Source organism: Erinaceus europaeus, chromosome 13 (genome assembly GCF_950295315.1).
Source record: "Erinaceus europaeus chromosome 13, mEriEur2.1, whole genome shotgun sequence".
Lineage (NCBI taxonomy): Eukaryota > Metazoa > Chordata > Mammalia > Eulipotyphla > Erinaceidae > Erinaceus > Erinaceus europaeus.
Window position 1 is genome coordinate 55460956 of NC_080174.1, and position 23021 is coordinate 55483976.

The 23021-nt window shown below is 51.9% G+C and overlaps 1 protein-coding gene and 1 long non-coding RNA gene across 2 annotated transcripts in view; one reads left to right on the top strand and one right to left on the bottom strand.

Annotated features, from left to right (window-relative positions):
- LOC132542837 (uncharacterized) overlaps nucleotides 1-11046 on the bottom strand; it is a 56208-nt gene extending 45162 nt beyond the window's left edge. The window contains exons 1-2 of the long non-coding RNA XR_009553805.1: nucleotides 10908-11046; nucleotides 10053-10197 (exon numbers count right to left, since the gene is read on the bottom strand). This is a non-coding gene — a long non-coding RNA (uncharacterized LOC132542837). The remainder of the gene's footprint in view (nucleotides 1-10052; nucleotides 10198-10907) is intronic.
- Nucleotides 11047-12690: 1644 nt separating this feature from the next.
- On the top strand, nucleotides 12691-16900 carry DMRTA2 (DMRT like family A2). The gene is made up of 2 exons (XM_007536693.3): nucleotides 12691-13545; nucleotides 14733-16900. The coding sequence occupies exons 1-2, from the start codon at nucleotides 12993-12995 to the stop codon at nucleotides 15785-15787; spliced, it is 1608 nt and encodes a 535-aa protein (XP_007536755.2). The 5' UTR covers nucleotides 12691-12992; the 3' UTR covers nucleotides 15788-16900.
- The last annotated feature ends 6121 nt before the right edge of the window (nucleotides 16901-23021 follow it).

Consider the following 23021-nt stretch of genomic DNA (forward strand, 5'->3'; position numbering starts at 1 on the left):
GAGAAGCTTGAACAGTGCTACAAGTCTCTCTCTCTCTCTCTCTCTCTCTCTCTCTCTCTCTCTCGTCTTGTCTACCCTTTCCCTCTGTTTATCTGTGTCTATAAAAATTAATAATTTAAATCGGTTCACAAGCAGACTTTCTGTCTACTTGTGGCTTAAACTCCAGACTTGAGGTGGCACTCATGTGTAGATGCCATCTAGTCCAGTCCCATCAGCCACAAGGAAAATTTTCAGGCTTTAGCTATTCCCCAAGCTGGCCCTGTTTCATGTCAGAGGCATTGCAGGCACCTGCTGACCTGCAAGCTCCTCACCCATCTACAGTCACCCACCTTCATCTCTAATTCATGCCAGTGGAAACTGAGGCATAGAAAGTGGCTTTCAAAGTGACCTACAGCTAGGGGTGAAGGGGAGAGAACAGTCCCTTTCATCTACCAAAGAGGCTGCTTGGCACTATTCACAATAGCCAAGGGGTGGAAGCAGCCTAAATGCCTATTGGCAGATGATTGGATAAAGAACTTGTGGGACATGTACTCAATGGAGTACTTACTACTCTGCAATTTAAAAAGATGATACTGTGGCCTTTTGGACAAAATGGATGGATCTGGAGGTGATTATGCTCAATCAAGTAAGCAAGGCGATGAAAGACACCTATCATGGTTTCACACATGTGGAATCTAAAGAACTGAAACACATGAACTTGCACACACAAAAATAACAGTAGGAACCTGTCTCTGAGACTTTGTGAAGGGGCTGGGTGGTGGCGCACCTGGTTGAGCGCACGTTACAGTGCACAAGGACCTAGGTTCAAGCCCCTAGCCCCAAACTGCAGGGGGGAAACTTTGCAAGTGTTGAAGCACTGTTTCAGGTGTCTCTCTGTCTTTCACCCTCTCTATCCTTCCCTTCTCGATTTCTGACTCTCTCTATCCAATAAATAAATAATTTAAAAAAAAAAGACTTTGTGAGAACTATGGCAGTTATTGTTGAGACTTGGGGAGGAAGAGAATATAAAACTTTGGTGGTGGGTACGGTATGTAAAAATCCCTCTATAATCTTATAATCCTATGAACTATTATTAAATCATTAATAAGTTTTTTTCTTTACCAGAACAGTGCTCAGGTCTAGCTTATGATGATTCTAAGAGTTGAACATGGGACCTCAGAGCCTCCAGCATGAACATACTTTTTGTTTTGTTTAGAAAAAGAAGAGAGGTTGCTTGGAGATTCAGAGGTGGAGTTAAGCTCCATTTTCCCACTCCTGATTCTCTCAACTGATCTCTGGGGTGGGAATAGAAGAGGTAAAAGGAGGCAGTATTTCCTGTAGGCTTTGGAGCCTCTTTCTTTGGTGCCTCTTCATTTCCTCCTGTTCCTCCTCCCCGGGACTGACCACACTGTGCCTTCACTGCCAGCCAAGAGTCTGGCACCAGCCTGTGTTTTCACAGCCCCCTTTGGTCACAAATTCTTGCTGTGCAGGGCTGTCATGGTAGAAACCAACTTGGGGCGGGGGGGGGGGGGGTTTTGGCAGTAGCGCCGCGAGTTAAGCGCAAAGCACAAGGACCAGCATAAGGATCTGGGTTCCAGCCCTCGGCTCCCCACCTGCAGAGGAGTCCCTTCACAAGCGTTGAAGGAGGTCTGCAGGTGTCTGTCTTTATCTCCCCCTCTGTCTTCCCCTACTCTCTCCATTTCTCTGTCCTATCCAACAATGAACGACATTAATAACAACAATAACCACAACAAGGGCAACAGAAGGGGGAAAAATGGCCTCCAGGAGCAGTGGATTCATATTGCAGGCACTGAGCCCCAGCAATAACCCTGGAGGCCAAAAAAAAAAAAACGACTTGGTGTCATGTCCTGCATTTATCATACTCCTTTGTCTGTAAGATGAGAGTGAAAGTTTTCCCCACCTTCCCATAGCTCTACCCCACTAGGGAAAGATAGAAACAGACTGGGGGAAGGGACCGACCTGTCAATGCCCATGTCCAGTGGAGAAGCCAGAAATCCTACCTTCTGCACCCCATAAAGATATTTGGTCTATACTCCCAGAGGGTTAAAGAATAGAGAACCGGTAGCGCAGCATGTTAAGTGCTCATGGCGTAAAGCTCAGGACTAGCATAAGGATCCCCGTTTAAGACCCCGGCTCCCCACCTGCAGTGGGGGTCACTTCATGGGCGGTGAAGGTCTGCAGATGTCTATGTTTCTCTCTCCATCTCTGTCTTCCCCTCCTTTCTCTATTTCTCTATGTCCTATCCGACAACAAGGGCAACAAAAATAGCAGGGGTGGGGAGCCTCCAGTGGATTAATAGGGCAGCGAGCCCCAGAGAACCCTGGAGGCAAAAAAAGAAAGGAATCTTCCAGTGGAGGGGATGAGATACAGAACTCTGGTGGTGGTGGAAATTATATGGAATTGTACCCTTTTTATCTCACAATCTTGTCAATAATTATTAAATCACTAATAAAATTTTAAAAAATTACTTAGCAGGAATAAAAGGTAATAAAAAGTAATACAGCGTGTCGGATGGTAGTAGCACAGTGGGTTAAGCGCACATGGAGCAAAGCACAAGGACCAGCGTAAGGATCCCGGTTTGAGCATGTCCCCCCCCCCCCCCCCCGCCGCCACCTGCAGGGGAGTCGCTTTACAAGCGGTGAAGCAGGTCTGCAGATGTCTCTCTCTTCCCTTCTGTCTTCCCCTCCTCTCTCCATCTCTCTCTGTCCTATACAACAATGACAACATTAATAATAATAACAACTACAACAGCAACAAAAAGGAATAAATATTTTAAAAGTCTTTAAAAAAGTAATGCATATGAAAAAAACTTGGTAGTTTAGATCTTTAATAGAGAATAAAATAATCATAATAATTTTACTATAGCATATGATACAAAGAAAAAGTAATCATTTTTTTGTATTTTCTTTGTGCCCCATTGGCGTCCTTTTCAAACTATTAATTTAAATCTGAGTTGAGGACCAGGAAGATAGCTCAGAGTTAAAGCACTTAGATAGCTGAGTTCTGATGGATTTGCACCACCCAGAGACTTCAGCTCAGGCTGCTCAAGGTCTCAAAAATAGTCTAGGCCTTCTCTTCATCAGCTCATCCAATCCACCTACCATGCTCTCTGAGGGTTACCTTTGCTTCTGTCTGAACCCAGAGCACAGGAAAGTTTCAGTAAGACTTTCTGTGTTGCCAAACCTGCAGAAAAGTCCAATGCAAATGTTACCAGTGTGTGCCCAAGTAAGGCAGATAACATTTACAGGAGCCTGGAGACCTAAGTCCAGAGGGACAGGCTTCATATTGATTCTGTAGGATGCCTGATTTTCTTTCTCTGGGATTCCAGACTGCAGGCTTGGGCTGGACTGTTTACTGCAGAGTGGGGTCTGATCAGAGTTCCCAGATGGGGTTCACCTTTTCTCAAAAGCCATTATGGCAGCCCAGACCGGCCTTCACTGAGTTCCCACAGCTCCTGGGACTCCTCCCAGTTTGACCACACTGCTCTGATATCAACCGAACCATCTCAGCCTGAGAATTCTAGATTAAGAATAGAGGGTAGATAATCCAGTGTTTAAAAAAAATTCTAAATGTATGAATGAATGTGGCAAAACTAACTTCTTAATGCAAAGGTAATTCATGTTGGCCTGATGATGATTTTGGGGGGGTTCTTTGGAGATAGTAGCTATGAGACTGGGCAAACCAGCTCCCTCACTCTGATCCTACATGCTGGACACCCCACCTTTGGGCTCTGAACAAATTAAGAAGCTTCAAACTCACTAGACTACAAGGCCTGAAGGGAGATTGCCTGGTCCCTGGGGGAAGCAGCAAATGGACTGAGTTGTGGAGGTGGGGTGGCAGTGATAGTGGTAGAAGTCAAAGTAGGAAAATTTATTAGGTGGAAAAGTGTCAATGGTGAGGAGATAGCAGTATTGAGGGATGAGCGGCAGAGGTGGGTTAGGTCTTTCCCATATAACCTCATCCCTCCCTCCCTCCCTCCCTTCCTTTCTCCCTCCTACCTTTAATTTGGTCCTGATAGGATTATAGGCCAAGGGGACATGACAGTTCCTTGATACATGTTTCAATGGGTGTCAAGACACAAGTCTAAGCTGATCCAGTAGTCCAAAGTTCCCAGAAGCCTGGCTCCAGTGCCCTTCCTTTTTCATAAGCTCTTCTCTCCACATGCAACTGCTCATGTTTACAAAGTGACTGGGAGGCAAACCCAGAGAGGGCTGGTGACTCACCCACTGTCACATAGCACAGTGAGTCTGGATAGTGCATCAGCCCCAGGACTAGTTCCCAAAATAAGTTTCTTAAAAGTCCTCTTAGGAGAGGGAAACCAAGAGAAAGGGCCAAGAACTATCACATGGGTGAACAATGTCCACACACACACACACACACACACACACACACACACACACACCTGCACAGTTCCAGCTGAGTGTGTGTGTGTGTGATGGGCATGCTTGTGTATAATTTTCTCATGCTCCTGTGATAACCAACTAGACAATGGATAGGTGAAAATATTCTGTTCACATTAGCCATATGTGGCCAAGGAAATGGTGCAGTGGATAGAACCTCTGACCTGTGAGCATGAGGACCTGAGATTGATCCCCAGAAGTGCATATGTCAGAGTGATGCTCTAGTGCACTCTCAATCACTCTCTCTCATAAATGTTTTTTAAATGTAATAGTAACATAAAATACCAAGGTAAGGAACAAGGGGGTCAGTGTAATGGTAGCATAAAGAACTTGCATACAAAAGGTCCCACATTGGATCCAGAACCACCAATAACCAAAGCTGAGCAGGGCTCTGGATTTAAAGGGGAAAAAAAGCCCAAAGGCTATGATTGAGACACAGAACTATAGGATCAAAATATCAAAATTTACCAAGGGATATAAAAGTCATGAATAAATGAAAGTCATACCCTGTCACAGGTGGAAATATCCCACATAGTGAAGACACATAATCTCCCTCAAATTAATTTCTGAAGACAGTTAAATCAAATTTCCAACGGGTTTTTAATTTTTTTTTTTTTACTTTATATCTGGGTCTAGCTTTCAAAAAAAATTCTAAAATGTTTACCCGGCAGACTAAATAGACTATTATAAACTACTACTATACTAGCTTATTTGTTGAGAATATTGTTCAGAAGACTGCATTTCCAAACGTCATTTAAAAAAAAAAGATCAAGAAGAAATCAAAAGGAGGACTTTGCTGCCTAAAAATTATAGAACTAACAGTAATTAAAATAGTGAAGGTAGTGCAAAAGCCAATAGCTCTCTATAAAGTGCTGAGATGACCTAAGCTCTTTCGAAAAATCAGTCTATAGTATATGGTCAGTGGAAGAATTGTTGGATCATTAAGAATTGCTGTGGGGGGAGAGGAAGTTAAGTTAAAATCATCATACCTTTCATCAAAATCAAATTTTAATGAACTAAAGGCATAAATGTAGATAGTGGGAAAGTGCTGATATAAAATGTAGATGAATGCTTTGGAATAGTTAAATTTGAAAATTTATTTAGTGCATGCGATACTGTAAATAAAATTTACAAAGAAGAGGGACAGAGTTGGTAATGTGAAATAAAACTTTGGCATAACAATAAAACAAGAGTAAGCAAAAATAAATACAGATAAATGACTACCACTATCTTTAATATACAGACAGCTATTATAAATTAATGAAAAGAGAGACTCAGATAAAACAAATAAAGGATATAAACAAAAACATTTTAATACAATTCACATACTGAGAAAACTGAGATGCAAATCATTGTACAATGAGATTCTTTTCTCCTGCTTGAACTAGCAGAAAATAATTTTTCTTTAAAATCAGGGAGATGTATTACTGTTGAATGTGCTCCTTGATACAACCTCTTCTGAAGGTTGTTTGACAGGTAACTATAAAAAGCCTTAAAAAAAAAAACCTACCTCCAAACAATCGACCTTATCTCCAGAAAATTATGTCAAGGATATCATTAGACATAGTCACAAAGGATGTTCATTGCAGCAATGTTTATTACAGCAAAAATGATATACAGCTCTAATGCCTGTTAATAGAGAATTGGCTAAGTAAGTTAAGCTACAGCCATACAATGAAATAGAAAGCAAAAATGCTTTTAAAATATTGTGTAGATAAATGAATTAATGACATTTGAATCATATTTTTTAAAAGCAATTAACAAAATGTACATTTTATAAGTGTGGTGACACAGAAAAAAAAAATCCAGATCTACACTGCTGGATTGTCTCAAATGTTCTGCATTATCAGAACAAGTAACAATCATGTTTCCATCAGGGAGATTTAAGTCTCTCGAGGGGTTCCTTTCTTCAGGATGTTTCCTTGGAGCCCTTCTTCCCACTGGCACCTCAGCCTAGTGCCCCCAGCAAGGTCATTCTGTAGGTGATCTAGTCCCCGGCTGGTCGAGGAGCCCTTTAGATGTCTCCAAAGCTCAGGGCCTGACACATTCTTAGGTGCTCAACACGAATGACATGAATCGATGCAATGAAATGACCCATTCTCTCGCCTTTGTATGAGTGATGGGTGAATTAAATGAAATCGAACCAACTAAAAATATTCCTCAGATCTGATCCTACCCGCCCAGTACGGAAGGTAGGCTCACAGTGTGGAAGTCAGATTTGGGTTCTTAAATTCTTGGCGATTCTGCAACCCTGTATCCCTGGGCCAAGCTGCCTGGTTTCCCCGGAATCTGGCGGGCGGACTCGCCTGCAGGACCTGCAGCGCCAGCCACAGCTCCCCCCAAGAGTGTGTGCACTAAGCAAGACGACACACATATACCACACCACACCACCATGCTTTTTAGCAAAGTGGAAGTAAACAGTAGGTACTCAAAAATAAATGCCAGTAGTTGGACGATGAACGCTGCGCGCGTTGGTCCCGGGCTCAGACACAGGTTTGGAGGCTGGAAGCAGAGCGCCCCCGAGCCACCGCTTCCCCCTGCTCGCCGGCCGACGCCTCGGTGCACAGCGGGGCTCTGAAGCGGCTGCGCTCCACGCCGGTGCCCTAGCGGCCCCGCTGCCTCCTCTGCCCGCTCGTCGGGCTGGGCTGGGGGTGGCGGGTTCGTGCGTAGGGAAACAGTGGGGTCCGAGGGTGTGGAAATGGGCCAGATCCCGTGCCTGGACTCGTGCAAAACTTCGGACTTGGGTTGGGGCTTCCCTGGTGCTGGGGGCTGGAATTCCCGACTCGACGTGACAGGTGGCACGAATCACCTCACCTCTCCGGTCTGTTTTCTCACCTTTCAGGTGGGATCTCAGGACTTGCCTCCTCCAAGACTGCGGCGCGCACGATGTAAACTAAGACTGGGGACTTGGGATGGGGGTTAGGGTGAGCGCCTGGGAAGGCGAGCGTTTAGGTTCTTTCTGGCTCCAAATTTGCGCCCAGCTGCCTGCACTTGGCCTAGGCCAGAGCTGCGACTTCAACCGACATGGGGGGGGGGGGAGAGTAGAGGAGGGAAGAGGCGGGGGAGAAACACACCAGGCTGTGCTTCTCCCTGTGTGCCCCGGGGTGCACGGTGGAAAGCCTTATTAACTCGTGAGGTGATCCAGAGGGAAATGTTGTGGTTGTCCGTCTTTCTGCACAGGTGGTGTGTGTGTGTGTGTGTGTGTGTCCACAGGCATTTCCGTGCGCACAGTAGCGGCTGTGGCCGTGCAGGGAGCGTGTCTGAGCGGCCGGTGTAGATTTCTTCTCCCAAAGGTGTCTTTTCCCCCTTTTTCTCTTAGCTCCCCCTGCCTTCCAGCCTTGCCGTGTGAAGAGTTTCAGCCAAACTAACGGAATCTGGCGGCAGCCAGGGGAGAGGTGGGAAGGGAGGGGCCACTGCATCCCGGAGCCACTGGTTTGGGGATAATTACTTTTAATGTCAGAAAGATTTAGTTTAATATCATCTCTATTAGGCTGCCGGGAGGGTAATTAAACGGGATGCGCCGCAGCCGGCAAACAGATGGCGTCTGCTCGCTCCGAGGCCGCAGGCAAACAGCGCAAAAGTCAATGACTCTCGGGTCCTCCCCGTCGGCGCCCACCCCTGCAGCTCCCAACCTCAACCTCACCCCAGGTTTACCAGGGCCGCAGCATCAGGCCCCGCCACTGCCCGGGCAGGGCTGCGGGGGAGGGATGGTCAGGCAAGAACATAGGTGCAGGTGGATTTTTCCCGCTGGGAGCTCTAACCCGGGCCTTCCTCCGACCTTCCTCCGACCCTGTCACTTTAGGGGCGGCAACAGAAGAATCTGAACTTAGAGGACTAGCACGAATGCGCATAACCGCGTGAGGATGGGCTTTCTGACCTGCTGCACCTTGTCTGTCCTGGCTGTCTCTGCTCCAGGCCCAGACACCTTCAGGGCCCTGGAGCTCTGTCTTGAGTGAGAGGGCACAACCACGTGGGCATAAACTCCTGTCTGAGTTGAGTCACTGAGGGGAGGACAGAGTGACAGGAGTGTTAAGTCACAAAGCAAATGGACGCCCCAGGCTGAGGCTGTGCTTGTGAGTCTCTCAGACGATGTGAAAGGAGAGTTCTCTTGGGTGGGAGTCTAGCATGAGAGTTGAGTGTTGCGGAGAAGGAAGGCTGAAAGCAGGTGTGAAGTTGTGAGACATTTGCAAATTGAGGTCACAGGTGCAGGCAGGTAGGGGTGACTCTGGGAGTAGTTAGTCCCTGCTACCTGGGTCTGGATGCCTCACTAGGGAGCTGGGTCTGCTCCCCTCCAACCCTCAGTCCAAACTGGGAGGGACTGATCCCAGAGTGGCCTGCTGAGATATGAGGGCAGTGACCTCACTCCATCTTCTATGCCATTCACTCATGTGAGCACCCCAACCTGAGGATACATAGAAAACTTGGGGCCCAGGTCTGTCAGATGGTGAACATAACCGAGGAAAGAGTAAGGATGAGAGAAGAGAGAGAGAGAGACAGAGAGAGAATGGGTGTTGTAGGGTGGGGCAGGTCCCTTTGGGTTTGGTTTCAGCATGTGGCCTCTCTCCCTACAAAGTAAATGAGGTTCCTTAGCCACTAGCTGGAGAGTTGGAAGAGTGATGCCTGGGTACACATGCCCTCAAAGCTAGGTGCATTTCTATCATTCACTTCATGGGGGGGGGGGTCCAAAATATCTACACTTCTTCAAAAACCTTGTCCTAGACAGCCGGCAACCCCCCGCCCTCCCCCCCAATCTGGCCGCAGGCTCCTCTCTCCAACCCAGCACCTACCCTGCCGGCCCCGCCCTCACCTCAGGATGTGGAAGGTGGGGTCTGGGCTCTATGCGGCTCACAGCACAAGTAATCCCAGATTCACTCCTGTGCCCCACATGGAAAGAGTCTCTCCCTCCTCCCCCTCTCTGTCTCTGTCTCTCTCTGTCTCTCTCCCTCTCCTCTCCAGTATAATTTTTGACTGCGAATTGCCAGTTTTGTGTCTCTCTTAAGGACTGTGCTGCAGCGGGAGCGCACTCGCCACCTGGTCCCACTAACTTTCTGGAACTTCTCCGGGTTCTTCCGCGTTTAACTCTTCCCCTCTCCCGCCTGTCCCTCCCCGCCTCCGCCAGGAGGCTCCTCTGGGTTGACTTCCTCTGGAAGCGCGCCCCAGGCTTGTTCAGGAAGCGAGGTTCCGCGCTCTACTGTGGGATCCCGCAAAGTATCCGTCCCAGCCCGCAGCGCCGGGCTCCGAGGCGGCTGGGCAGCCCGGGCGGGGCCGGGTGGTCGTGCTGGGAGGAAGGGGGTTGCGCCCCCAGGCAGGTGAGCCCGGCCTGTGAGGTCCCGGGAATTCCTATGTGAAACGAGGGGCCGCACGGTGGGACTGAAGGGAAAGAGACGGCGGAAAGCTCGTTTCCCATCAATGAAGTGGGTTGTCTTTACTCTGAAACGGGGAAGATAGACCGGAGAGAATAAGAACGAGAGGAGAGAGAGAGAGAGAGAGATATGACACATTAGAAGGAAAGAAAGACAGAAATAGGCCGAGACCCAGAACCCGAGAAACCAAAGGCGACGTCCACGCGAGGGCCGCGCAGGGCATTAGCTCCAGATGTCGCCATTCAAAGGTCCCCTCCCCCCCCGCCCTCCGGAATCTGAAGCCTGTTACCTCGTCGGCAGGCCGGGCTGCTCCTCTGGCCCGTGACGTCAGAACAGGAGAGTCAGGCGAAAGTTAAAACCGCTCCTGGGGCCCCCGGCGACCTGAGCTCGGCCCCGGAAGTACTCCGGGATCCGCGTCCAGCGTCCGACACCATCTGGGAGAGACAGAGAGGTCACTTTTTACTTTATTTTAAAAGAAAGAAAATCAAATTATTTGTTAATTTAAAACAGCAAGAGCCAGCATAAAAAAAAAAAGGAATTCCACCACCACGGAAAAGAAATCGAGATGATGGCTGAAGAAATAAGGAAAGAAGGGGAGAGAGAAAAGGGGTGGGGGAAAGGGAGGCCGGTGCTGAGTGGGGTGGGCTGGGGTGGGTGCAGGAGAAAGGGGCGCAGAGCGCAAGGAACCGGTCCCCCGCAGGCTGCAGGAGGAATCTCAGCTCTCCTCCATGGGCTCCTCTTTAAAAACCATCGTCCTCACTTACCCTACATGATAACCTATCGCATCAAGACTTTTTTTTTTTAAGGATCTGCTTTAAAAAAAAAAAAAAAGATTGCAAAGGGGGTATGGGAAAAGAATCCCCAAAACAATAGCCCCCAAGGATGCCCAAAGCAGCATAGTTGGGAGCACACCGAAACAGAGCCGGAAGGAGGCTGGGAAAATCGTCTTGGCACTTATGCCACGAGCACCCTCCTTTCTCCACCCCCGCGCTCTCAGTCTACCCCCACCCTGCCGGCGGTAATTGAATTGCCACCCGTCCCCAGCCGCCAGGGCCACTAGGGAGGCTCGGCCTTGCCAAGCGCCCCCGGCCAGTGAGAGCCGCGCAGCCGAGCCCGCGCCCCCAGAAGCCGAGGGGTTACACACGTCTATGCTGAGGCGCACCGGACACAGTAATTAGGCGCAATTCACACGCTCTCGGGCGCACGGAAACGACTTGTCACGATATCTGTGACGCTCCTCCTCCAGCCCACTTTCTTCCACCCCTTCCCCGGCGCGCCCCCTCCCCGCCCCGAGGCGCTCAGAAGAGCTTCTGGAGTTTCGAATCTTTCGGACACTGTAGAACGCGGGGCTCCCCGGGCGCGGGCGCGGCCAATCAGAGCGCCGGCTGCCTCCCCTGGCCAATGGCAGGCGCCACATTGTTGTCCAATTCTGTCTAATGGAGCCCTAAGGAGCAACAATAGAGCGGGCGAGCGGCTCATTGAGAGTCTGGCAGCGCCGGGCGGTGGGGCCCGGCTGTGCGCGGCGAGCCAGCTAGGGGACGCGGTGCGCCCGGGGCCGGCTCGGGGCTTCCAGCCCGCCGCTGCCCTCGCGCCCCCGGGGCTCCCGCCCGTAACCAGGGGCTGCGCCGCCGCCTCGCAGGGGCTCCGGAAGTTCGGAAATGGTGAACGCGGGAGGCTGAAGCTCACACCGGGGCGCGGGGCGAGGCCGGAGCTCCCGCAGAGCGAGCGGAGCTGGGAGGCTCGTGCACCGCGGGCGGAGGAGGAGGATCCCCGAGCCCGAGACAGGTAAGTGGGGGGTCCTGGAAGTGTGGGTGTGCGGGGACCTGCGGCCCTTGCTGAGCAGGCCTGGGCCTCGCTGGCCTTGGTAACTGCGCGGTATCGGGGCGCCTGCGGGAAGTGGCAGTCCGTGGGGAGGGTCTAGGATTCTTGGGCGCAGCGCGTAGGAGTCGGTATTGGGCTCTGGCGGGGCGGCGGAAGCTCGGCGTCGGGCCTGCCTGGGCCTTGTGGGGCCGCGGTGCGCAGGTGGAGCTCCCGCGTCCGCTCGGATCCAGTTTCCAGATTGGATTCCCTGGCACTGCCCTCTGGGCCCTCCAAGCCCTAGGAACCCAACTCGGAGACTCGAGCCCTGCAATCTGCACCCGAGTGGGGGTCCCGCGGGGGTCCAGAACGTGGACGGAGGGCGTGTCCACGCCAGACGCGGTCCCTAACCCCGGAGGGAAAGGGGAGGGGGAGGCGATGCCGGAGGGTCAGCGAAAAGGATCTGATCCCCTGACTTTGCAAGATACTCTCTTTCCAAACTACTACTAACTACAAGGAGGGGGGTGCCACTGGCTTTATTCCGTGACCATCCCCAGTCTTTGCCTCCAATTTGTTTTTCTCGATCACATCCACCACCACCACCCCCTGCCCTGTGATTCTATCAGCAGGGTTCCCGTTTCTCTTTCCCTTCAAACAGATTTTGGGATTGGATTTGTCTAGTCATAGAAACTTTTCTATGGTTAATTTTTCTCTTTAGTCCTCCTCCCCAGGAAGACCAAACTCAACCCCACCCCCCTCCTTCTAACACCACTATCATGGAACTTGTAGCCCCCTCCCCATTTCAATGGACCCCTTGGCCCAACTTTATCGCAGAAGTATATGCTACTCAACTTCCTAGAGCTCTTCTTTCTGATCCTGATTTTTCTCTGGGACTCTACTGTATCCCTTGGCAAACGCCTCGGGCCCAGCCAGCTGAATTCTAGGTCTTGACACCTCTCACTTCCTCTTCACCCCGCCACAAACCTGAACCTTACTCCTCGAGTTTCCCTGTGTTGCCCTTGGCATCAATTTAACCGTGGGGCAAATTTTTTTTTTCTCGAATCCAAGCACTGTCACACAGTTCTCTCCAACCGTTTCGGTCCTCATTAAGCTGAACATTGGGGGGGGGGTGTTAAAAAAAAAACTCTCCTCACACCCATCTGACCCAGAGACTTTCATTTTTGCTCTCTTTTTATTTTCCAGCAGGACCAGTGATTCAGACGAAATCTACACGCTGCGCACTCATCCGCTCTAAGAAGGAGAGCTCGGTGGGAGCGGGTGGGGGAGCTGCGGCGTGCGAAGGACTTGGAAGGCGCCTGCTCCGCCCTCTGCGCGGCCGCCAGGAGCGCGCGCTCCACCCCGCGCCCCGCGCCCCGCGCCCCCCGCCGCCACTGTCTCCTCCTCCCCGCGGTCTCCCGCTCCAGGTCCGGCCATGGAGCTGCGCTCGGAGCTGCCCAGCGTGCCGGGCGCGGCCACGGCGGCGGCGACAGCGACCGGGCCGCCCGTGGCGTCGGTGGCGTCTGTGGCGGCCGCGGCGGCCGCGGCGGCGTCGCTGCCGGTGAGCGTGGCGGGCGGCCTGCTCCGGGCGCCCCCGCTCCTGCTTCGGGCGGCCGAGAAGTACCCGCGGACCCCCAAGTGCGCGCGCTGCCGCAACCACGGCGTGGTGTCGGCGCTCAAGGGCCACAAGCGCTACTGCCGCTGGAAGGACTGTCTGTGCGCCAAGTGCACGCTCATCGCCGAGCGCCAGCGCGTCATGGCGGCGCAGGTGGCCCTGCGCAGGCAGCAGGCGCAGGAGGAGAATGAGGCGCGAGAGCTGCAGCTGCTCTACGGCACCGCGGAGGGGCTGGCGCTCGCCGCGGCCAACGGCATCATCCCGCCGCGGCCCGCCTACGAGGTCTTCGGCTCGGTGTGCGCAGCCGACGGTGGGGGCCCCGGCGCGGGAGCGCCGGCTGGGAGCGGAGGCGCGGCGGGCGCCGCCGGCTCAGGTGAGCTGCCCGGGAGCGCGGAGCGGGGGCGGGGACTCCCAGAGCTCACCTCGCACCCAGCCCCCCATTTGGGGTCCAACACCCTCTCCCCTTCTTCCCGCTGGAAGCACCTGCGCTCTGGCCTCTCAACGCGGCCCAACTGTAAGCTCGCATCTTACTCTCCTCTCCCCAAGCGCAGGCAGGTCCCAGGTTCCCCTATCACTGTGCTTAGCCTCCCCTCCCGTACTCCACCCCGGAGCGGAACCCCGAGTGTCCTGATTTAGGCTTCTGCGCTTCTCCAGAAGCCTCGGGTCCCTCCGCCCCGGCTCGAGTCTTTTCAGAAGCTCGACTCTCTCCAAGCCCCCTCCCACACCAGGGCCCCCTCCCACCCCGAGTAGCTTTCTTTAGGTAATGACACTTTTTCTCCTAAACTCCCAGCAACCCCATGCGTGTCTTGCCCCTTTCTATCAATAGCTTACTTTTCCCCCATCTTTTATTTTATTTCTCTTCTCTCAGATTAAGCGCTTCCTCCCTTCCCTCTGCTCCCCTCCAGGCCCCACCCACTTCTCTGAGATTCAGTAGTTGTTATCCGGGCTGGGCGGAGGTCAGGCTGTGGCCATTGCAGCTTCAGTTTTCAGTTTGGGAGCTGGAATTAAGACTTGCTAGGTCTTCATTTTGGAAAGGTTGGATTAGGAATAGGAGCTCTGCCTTTGCCTCTACAAAGTTTTGGGATCTGGCAGGTGTGGGATGAGCTTTCTTTTTACTGCAATACTGTCCAGGGCCAAGGAGCATCCAGAGCTTGGTTGACTCTAGGAGTCACAGAGCTAGAACGGAGCCTTCCCTGACGTGTGTGGTGAAGGGGGAAGAAGCTATGGTTGAATCCTACTTTAAGCCTTGGCCAGGGCACTCCTGCAGTGCAGAACAGGGCTGTGACCAGGCACAGGAATGAAGTTGTTGGAGCACTGGACATTGAATTCATATGGCACAGGCGCTTGAGGTTCTGGGTTCAGAAGACTGTGCCCTCTTGTCAGGGGACCAGAGACAAGCTCAGGGAAGACAGGGATAAAAAGAGAGGGGCCTTGAATGAAAGGGGTGTGGAACACAGAAGAGAAGGAAAACTGGGATCCAAAGGGCCTGTGTACTGGGCGGTGGATTCCTCACTAATCTTTTCTCACTTCCCATCCCTTCCCCCCCCTTTACCCTTCCAGAAGCCAAGTTACAGAAGTTTGACTTGTTCCCCAAGACACTGCTTCAGTCCGGCCGCCCCGGCAGCCCGCAGCCACCTGGGAAGCCCTCATCACCCGATGGCGTGGACTCTGGCCCTGGGACCTCGTCCCCCGAGGTGCGGCCTGGCTCTGGCTCGGAGAACGGCGATGGCGAGTCGTTTTCGGGGTCCCCCCTAGCCCGGGCCTCCAAGGAGGCGGGTGGCAGCTGCCCAGGCAGTGCTGGCCCGGGAGGTGGTGGCGGCGAGGAGGATAGCCCAGGCTCCGCTAGCCCCCTGGGTTCCGAATCCGGTTCCGAAGCAGATAAAGAAGAGGCGGAGGCTGTGCCGACGCCGGGGCTGGTCGGGGGCCCGGGTCCCAGGCATCGGACGCCGCTGGACATCTTAACTCGCGTCTTCCCGGGCCACCGGCGAGGCGTCCTGGAGCTGGTGTTGCAGGGCTGCGGCGGCGACGTGGTGCAGGCCATCGAGCAGGTGCTCAACCACCACCGCGGGGGCCTGGCGGCTGGCCTGGGCCCCATCGCGCCCCCCGAGAAGGCCACGATGGGCGCGGTGGCGGGAGCGGACGACGCGTGGCCCGGGCGCGTCGACGCAGCCGCCTCCGGGGGCCCCGGGCTGCCCGCACCGCTGCAGGCCGGCCCCGCAGCACCCCCGCACCACAGACCTCTGCTGGCCGGGGCCATGGCGCCGGCGGCGCTGGGCTCCCTGAGCAGCCGCTCGGCCTTCTCCCCGCTGCAGCCCAACGCCAGCCACTTCGGGGCAGATGCGGGAGCCTACCCTCTGGGGGCACCGCTGGGCCTCAGCCCCCTGCGCCTGGCCTACTCAGCGGCAGCGGCTCACAGCCGCGGCCTGGCCTTCATGGCGCCCTACTCCACCGCCGGCCTGGTGCCCACGCTCGGCTTCCGCCCGCCCATGGACTACGCCTTCAGCGACCTCATGCGAGACCGCTCGGCCGCTGCTGCCGCTGCAGTGCACAAGGAGCCGACCTACGGTGGCGGCCTTTACGGGCCCATGGTCAATGGAGCCCCCGAGAAGCAGTAGGGCGCGGGGCCTGGAAGCCGGGTGGCCCCTGAATAGGGATCCCAGCCCTGGCCCCTCGTGGACCTTTCGTCGCTGGGGGCGCTCTCCGCGCTCTGGTCAGGGTCTTCTCGCTCCAAGATGGTTTTCGAGTTGGTTGCGGGGAGGGGAGGGAGACAACAGGGTAGGGAGAGCTGAGCACAGACAGGGGAGCGGATGCAGGTGCCAATGTTCTCAGAGGGTACCCGGATCTTCGTAGTTCCGACCCCTCCTCCTCAAGACAACCCACCCACCCACCCTACTGAAAGGTTGGGAATTCTTGAGACATAGGAGATTGGCCACTGCGTGCTCCTGCCTCCCTGTTAACTAACTGCCCACCCGATCCGCTCCAGCTCTCAGAAGGATGGCAGGATAGTCCGAGAGTCTGTCTTCTGTGTCTCCTCCTCCCTATAATGTTTTTTTTAAAAAAATTCCCTCTAACAAATAGTGTATAAATCTCTTGGCACTGAATCGAGTCTTTGGGACACAACATATATATCGATATCCATTGTAAAAAAGAAAGGAAACGTTCTAAGGTGCACTTTCCTTGTTGCGGTATTTGTCGCTCTTTGTTGCTTATGCCGATAAGCATGGGTTTCCTTGGTGCAGTGTGAGTTTTTATATATGTATAAATCTATATATAATCTATACATATATATACAAACCAGTGTATAATGTTATAAAATGGAATTCTAAGTTATTAATTGTAATCTGTAGGTGACCTCCGTATTAACGTGGAAAATATTCAAAAACAAGTAAAAAAAAAAGGGGGGGACCAAATGGGGGGAAAAGTTAGACTATGCGCGCATTGTACTTATCAGGTTTTATAGATTAAATATATTGTCAACTCGGGACAAATCCTGCCCTCCCGCCCCTCTGGCCTGCAGCGGGTTTCTTTAAGGAGCCGTCAAGGTGCGCACTGAAGCAGGAAAGAAGGACGAGTGTCTGAGCCAGACCCGCCCGCTCCAGGGCCTATCCCTGCCTCCCGGGACTCGCCAACCGCCAACCGGACAGCAGCGGGCTGGGCTGCTGCAGAGAATGGCTCACTTTGTGCTTTCCTTTGCATAGACATGAGCTAGAAATAAATGTTATTTTCTAAGAAAACATGGTTCGCGTTTTCGGGGCGTTCAGGTTGGGGAACAAACAAGCAAACTCGCTTTCCTGCTGGGAGAAATTTGACCAAGGTCTGGCGGTTGCTGGGAAGACTGCGTGCAGGCGCCAGGGGGGCTGCGCACCTGGGCACAGGTGTCGCTCCCTTTACCAGCTCCGGCGTGGGCTGGGCGGAGTGGCCTCTCCAGGGCTCTGGGGGTTGTGGTGGCTGACCGCCCCCCCAGCCCCCTTTGCCTTCCGCCAGGGGCGCAGAGTTGTAAGCAACTGTTGTCTTGCACCCAGCGCCTGAACTTCTGATGCGGACTGCAGGGGCGGAGGTGGTAGCGGCTGGAGAGGTGGAAGGCGACCCGGGCCGGGTCGCAGGCATTTTTGGATGGTGAGGGTGGTGGGATACAGCCCTTGCTGAAGACAGCTTTGCCTGAGAGTGGGAGGGTGAGGCGAGACCTCGCGTTCCTTACAGACCTGGCACTCTGCACCCCCTACCTCCCCTCCCCTGCAGGGCAGACCCCTCCCCAGCCCCCTGCCACCCCTGCGCGGTTCTTCTGGCTCCTGCAGCGCACACTGACTCCCCCCTCTTTGGGAAGTTGGGCGCCCCCTCCCCTAGACTGGGCCCCGCGACATCCCAAGGTAAACTTCTGGGGCCGGCTCGAGTTCCGCCAAGCAGTGAAACTTAATAGCAGGACAAGAAAACGGTTTAATAAAGAAGGGCTTTAATAGGGAACTAATTTGATTGAGTTGCCTAATTCCATTTTAATTGGAAAGGGGTTTGGCTGGCTGGTTATAAAGTGTGAGAGTGACGATGAGATGGAAGTGGGGGGGGGTGGGAGAAGATGCGGGACAAGAAAGATGGGGTAAAAGAAGACGGGACGAGAAGAGGAGAAAGAGAAGGTGGGTAGAGTGACTCAGAAGAGAGCCAGGCATGAGGCCGCCCACCCAGGAGCTTCCAGAAGTGTGAATTTTCTTGCCCTTGAGCGCCGAGCAGGTTTAGGGCTCTGGGTTCTCCACACAAATGAGATTTCCAGGCCTGGGGTCCTGTCTCTTGCGGGTTTCCACCCTCTGTACTGCAAAACCCCAGTGAGTCTCTGGGTTTCAGGAAGGGCCTGGGCTTGGAGACATCTTGGTTTCTCGGCGCTCGAGCCAGATGCCTGCGGATGCCCTTCCTGGGTTAGTTTAGCTACTGCTTACAGAACCCCCCGGGAGAACCCGGGGCTTCGCTTATTATAAAATCCAATGTTGCATGAAGAGAAAAGCGAGATTCAGAGACTAGTCCAACCATCCGAGGCTCTGGGTCACCTCTGTTCTGTGTGGGTTTGTTCCCCTCTCCCAGAAAGCAGAGCCAGCCAGCCCCAGTTCTGCGGGGAAGCCCTTTGGAGAGGTCGTGGCCACAGCTCCAAAAGCCCAGAATGGCAGGGCAATGGGGTTTCCAGGTCTCTCTCCTTACCACCTGGAGTGACTCGGGGTGGCCCAGGGTGGGAGAAGGTCACCTTCTGACCTGAGTGGTCACTAGCAGCCTTGGTTCTGGCAAAGTCTTGCACTGCCCACTGCACTGCCAGGAAAACTGAGAAATTGCCAGGAAGACTGAGATATTGCCCGGAAGACTGAGACACTGCCGGGAAGAATGAGGCACAGGGACAGGCTCTGGGAGCCCAGATCTGCACCTGCCAACTGGCTTGCGGTGAGGATGGGGGTGATGGCAGAAGGCTCCTCTGGTCCTGGGGGTTTCATTGCGTGGTGTCAGGCGGCAGGTGTCCAGCCCAGTCTGGAGCAGGTGGACCTGGGAGCGGGCTGCATCCTCACCTGAAGGACTTAGGCTGGAGTCTTCATTTCTTCCTGAAGGGTGCAGGTTTCTTCCTGACCTCTACTGTCCCCGAGTAACCCAGACTCTCTTCTAAGTCTGCAGGAGTCACCTCCAAGTCCAAGCACTGGGGTTGGGATTGGGGTGGGATTGTGGGTGGATGTGGGAGAGGGGACACAGCCCTGGGCCAGCTCAACTGTTGCCGAGAAGAGACTGACTCCCCTCCCTAAGTATTTAGTCACACAGATAACTTCTAGAATACATTATTGTTCTAAAATAATAATTCATGGCGAATTTAAACATGCTTATTCTCCTTCACCTCTTCTTTCTCATCATAGCAGCACTCACACACTACTGAGTACCTACTGTGTGCCTGGTCGAGTACTGAGGAAGGTCTGCCCAGGATCCTGTTCAGGGGGTCCAGGTTCTGCTACTGGCTGGGGCTATTCTCTCCCAGATCACTTAAATCTGCAAATATTTATTCGGCACTTGGTGTGTGCCCCACACAGTTCTAGGACCTTGGCAACACAGGATCTTCCCCCTGCCCTTTAAGAACTCGAAATGTCTTGGGGTTGGGAGGGAGGCAACTAAACAGGAAAGGAGGCCAGGCCGCATGCACTGCCCACCGCTGTGAGTTGGAGTTAGACAAATCAGTCAGATGCAGAGGCAGGGATAGTATTTGTGGGTGAGGAGAGAGCATGGTGGGTGATGCAAAGGATACTCATAGCTGAAACTCAGAGGTCCCACCTTCAGTCTCCACCACTACCTTCAGCCAGAGCTGAGCAGTACTCTTGGGGTGAAAACAAAAGTAAAAATAGTAGCATTTGCTGTTCTGGGTGCTCTGAAGATTAAATGGAAGAAATATATATATGAAGCTCTTAGTTCAGTCGCTACCCACTAGGTACTCAGTATAATTCTCAGGTCCATGGTGTGGTTATTGTTCCATTTCACAGAGGAAACAACAGCTCAGAGAAACTGAGTGGAATAAATTCCTCTTGTAAATCCTCTAAAGTGGGGCTGGATGGTGGTGCACCTGGTTGAGCACACATATTACAGTGCACAGGACCTGGGCTCAAGCCCCAGATCCCCATCTGTGGAGGGGAAGCTTGGAAGTGAAGCAGTGCAGCAAGTGTCTCTCTATCTCCTCTTTCCCTCTCCACTCTGTCTCTAATAATAAATAAATACATTTCAATAAATCTTCTAACTTGTCACAAGCTCTGGGACAATACACTTTCCAGAGCAAGGGCCTAGGAGAAGGGTAATCAGATGGATGAGGCTGTAGGTGATTTCTGAGAAGGGTTGGTGTTGGTGAGGGAATGAGGGGTCAGTCTCTCTGGAGGAGCAGATGGCAAGAGGAGGTTAGAGGTCAGAATGTGGAGGACCTCGATGCCAAGGTAAGGGGCCCTGGGGTCAGAAGGTACTGCGGGCCACTGGCAGCAATGCCTGCTGAGATTTGCATTTGGATTGGATGGTTTGATAGGGGGACACCTGCCCATAGGAAAAGGAGCCAGAAGAGATGGCAGAACCAAAAGAAGAAGAAGGAGAAGGAGGAGGAAGAGGAGGAAGAGGAGGAGGAGGAGGAGGAGGAGAAGGAGGAGAAGGGGAAGGAGAAGGAGAAGGAGAAGAAGGAGAAGAATTCTGCGTTGGGAACATAGAAGGCTTGACTTCAATAACTGTTGGGATCTAAACTCTCCACTACTGGGATCTAAACTCTCCCCTACTGGTCTTTTGAGGAGAGTAAGTCAGGAAGAGGACTCAAGAGGACCCTAGAAGTGCAGGGGATATAGCATAATGGTTATGCAGAGACTCTCATGCCTGAGGCTCCAAAGTCCCAGGTTCAATCCCCTGCATCACCACAAACCAGAGGTGAGCAGTGCTCTGGTAAAAACAAACAATAAGCAAAGCAAAACAAACAAACAAAATCCCAAAGCCCTGGAGCAGAGACAAAACTGGAAAACTGGAGGGTGAGAAAAAGAGTTCCACATTCAACATATAGAGTCTGAAGAGTTGGTTAGGTCCCTAGGTGTGGACACCAACTGCTAGAGTCAGCCCAAGGTTTGCAACAGTGCCTTGGGGTGGTGGTGGTAGTGAAGTCATTCTGTATGCATGGTCTCTTCCCATCATAGGACACAGGGTTGAGAATGGCGTGTGGACTCTGGATTTCTGTATCTTGTCATATCTGTTTATGACAAGACAGCTAGTTTTTGAAAATCATTCTCTTAAAATGCTGTACTCTATAAAGGTGACTGCTGGGGCTAGACCTTGTGTATCCTGTCTTTTGATTTATTGTGACAACAGTGAAGCTTAAACTTCAGAACTCCCCACCTTGTTCCTATTCTTTATTTCTTAAAGTTGTAGCTTCAGTGAAATTTCTCTCCTCTGTCCACTTGTCTGCTCCAACCCCTCCCTGCATGTGACTGCACACCAGCCACACTGAGCTGCCTCTGAATCACATTATAGCTGACATACTTTTCTGCTTCTTCATCCATGCAGGTCCCCACACCTGGAAGGTCCTTTCCTTTACCTCTATTTTAATGACCATCTTCACCTTTCCTAAGGTCCAAATTCACAGGTGAATTTATTATGACACAAATAGAACTTGAATTTCAGGACTCCTTGCAGTACAGGTTCCTTTCAAGGTCTTCTACTTTGTGCACATAGTCAAACAAGTGGCTTATTTTTTATTACATTTTCAGGCTCCTTCAAAAACTGCATCTGCTGTTTCCCAGCTTTGGTCAAATGCTTTTGGTTTCCATATATATATTCCCTTTGTGTTGCCATTGCTGTCTTTTTTATTGTTGTTTAGTTATTATTGGTGTCATTGTTGTTGGATAGGACAAAGAGAAATGGAGAGAGGAGGGGAAGACAGAGAGGGAGAGAGAAAGAGAGATACCTACAGACCTGCTTCACTGCCTGTGAAGTGACTCCCCTGAAGGTGGGGAGCCAGGGGCTCGAACCGGGATCCTTGCGCTTTGCAACACTTGTGCTTAACCCGCTGCGCTACTGCCGGACTCCCTTCTGGTTTCCTTTTAACAACTGGTGCAAATTAACAATTTAACAAATGACTCCAAATGTAGTGGCTGAAAACAACCACTTTGCTATTTCATGGTTTTGTAGATCAAAATTTGGGGCAGGGGTGTGTCTGGGTTATTTTCTGTCCAATATATAGCTTTTGTTTCTTTTAAATTTTTTATGAATTATTTAATAGTGATTTACAAGATCATAAAACTAGAGGGGTATGATTCCATACCACAGCCATCACCAAGATTCTATGCTCCCTCTCCCATTTTAACTACCACAGATTTTGCTAATTCTTTTTTTAAAAACAATTTTATATTTATCTATTCCCTTCTGTTGCCCTTGTTGTTTTTTTATTGTTATAGTTATTATTGTTGTTGTTATTTATGTCATTGTCATTGTTAGATAGGACAGAGAGAAATGAAGAGAGGAGGGGAGACAGAGAGGAAGGAAGAAAGACACCTGCAGACCTGCTTCACTGCCTGTGAAGCGACTCCCCTGCAAGTGGGGAGCCAGGGGGCTCGAACTGGAGATTTTGTAAATTTTTACAGTTTGGCTACTTCCCCCCCCCCCCACATCAAGTTCATGTATTTCAGCTCTCTCTGTCCACATGAGTGAATCCATTTGGTAGCTGTCCTTTGCTTTCTTACTTATTTCACTAAGCATAACACTACTTTGCAATTTAAAAAGGTGATATTGTGTCCTTTGGGACAAAATCAGTGGAACTGGAGGTTATTATCTTACCTAGTTTTCATGGTGAGCTCTTGGTAATTGTATTTGTTTGGAGAGTGACAACTGCAGTCACAGGTCTTGTATCTTTCATGAATTATTAGAAGGTTGGGTATGGCTTGATCATTGATTAGAACAGATACATGGAGTTCTCCTATCATGGTGACCTGAGGTTATTAGTCCTCTTATATGTTGACTCATGGTACCAAGAGCAGATGTTTCAATCAGCAAAGTGAAAGCTGCATGGTCCCTTATGACCTAGCCTTACAGATCAGATAGGATATGACTCTACTGCTTGCAAATAACTGAATCCCAAGCCACACTCCATTCAAAGAGAGACTTGACATCCTCCCTGCAACTTATCCTCAGTTATGCAGATTTTTTCCCTCCAGGTTTATCACTGGGGCTCAATGCCAGCACTATGAATTTACTGCTCCTGGCAGCCATTTTTTTAATTGGATAGTACAGAAAGAAATTGAGAGAGGAGAGAAAGGGAGAGAGAAAGATAGACACCTGCAGACCTGCTTCACAACCCCTCCTGCAGGTGGGGAGCCAGGGGCTTGAACC

Bases quoted from the DNA above. Each gene is read 5' to 3' on its own strand.
- DMRTA2 (XM_007536693.3), top strand. From the start codon at position 12,993: ATGGAGCTGCGCTCGGAGCTGCCCAGCGTGCCGGGCGCGGCCACGGCG. The intron at 13,546-14,732 runs GTGAGCTGCCCG...TTACCCTTCCAG, and splicing joins GGCGGGCGCCGCCGGCTCAG to AAGCCAAGTTACAGAAGTTT.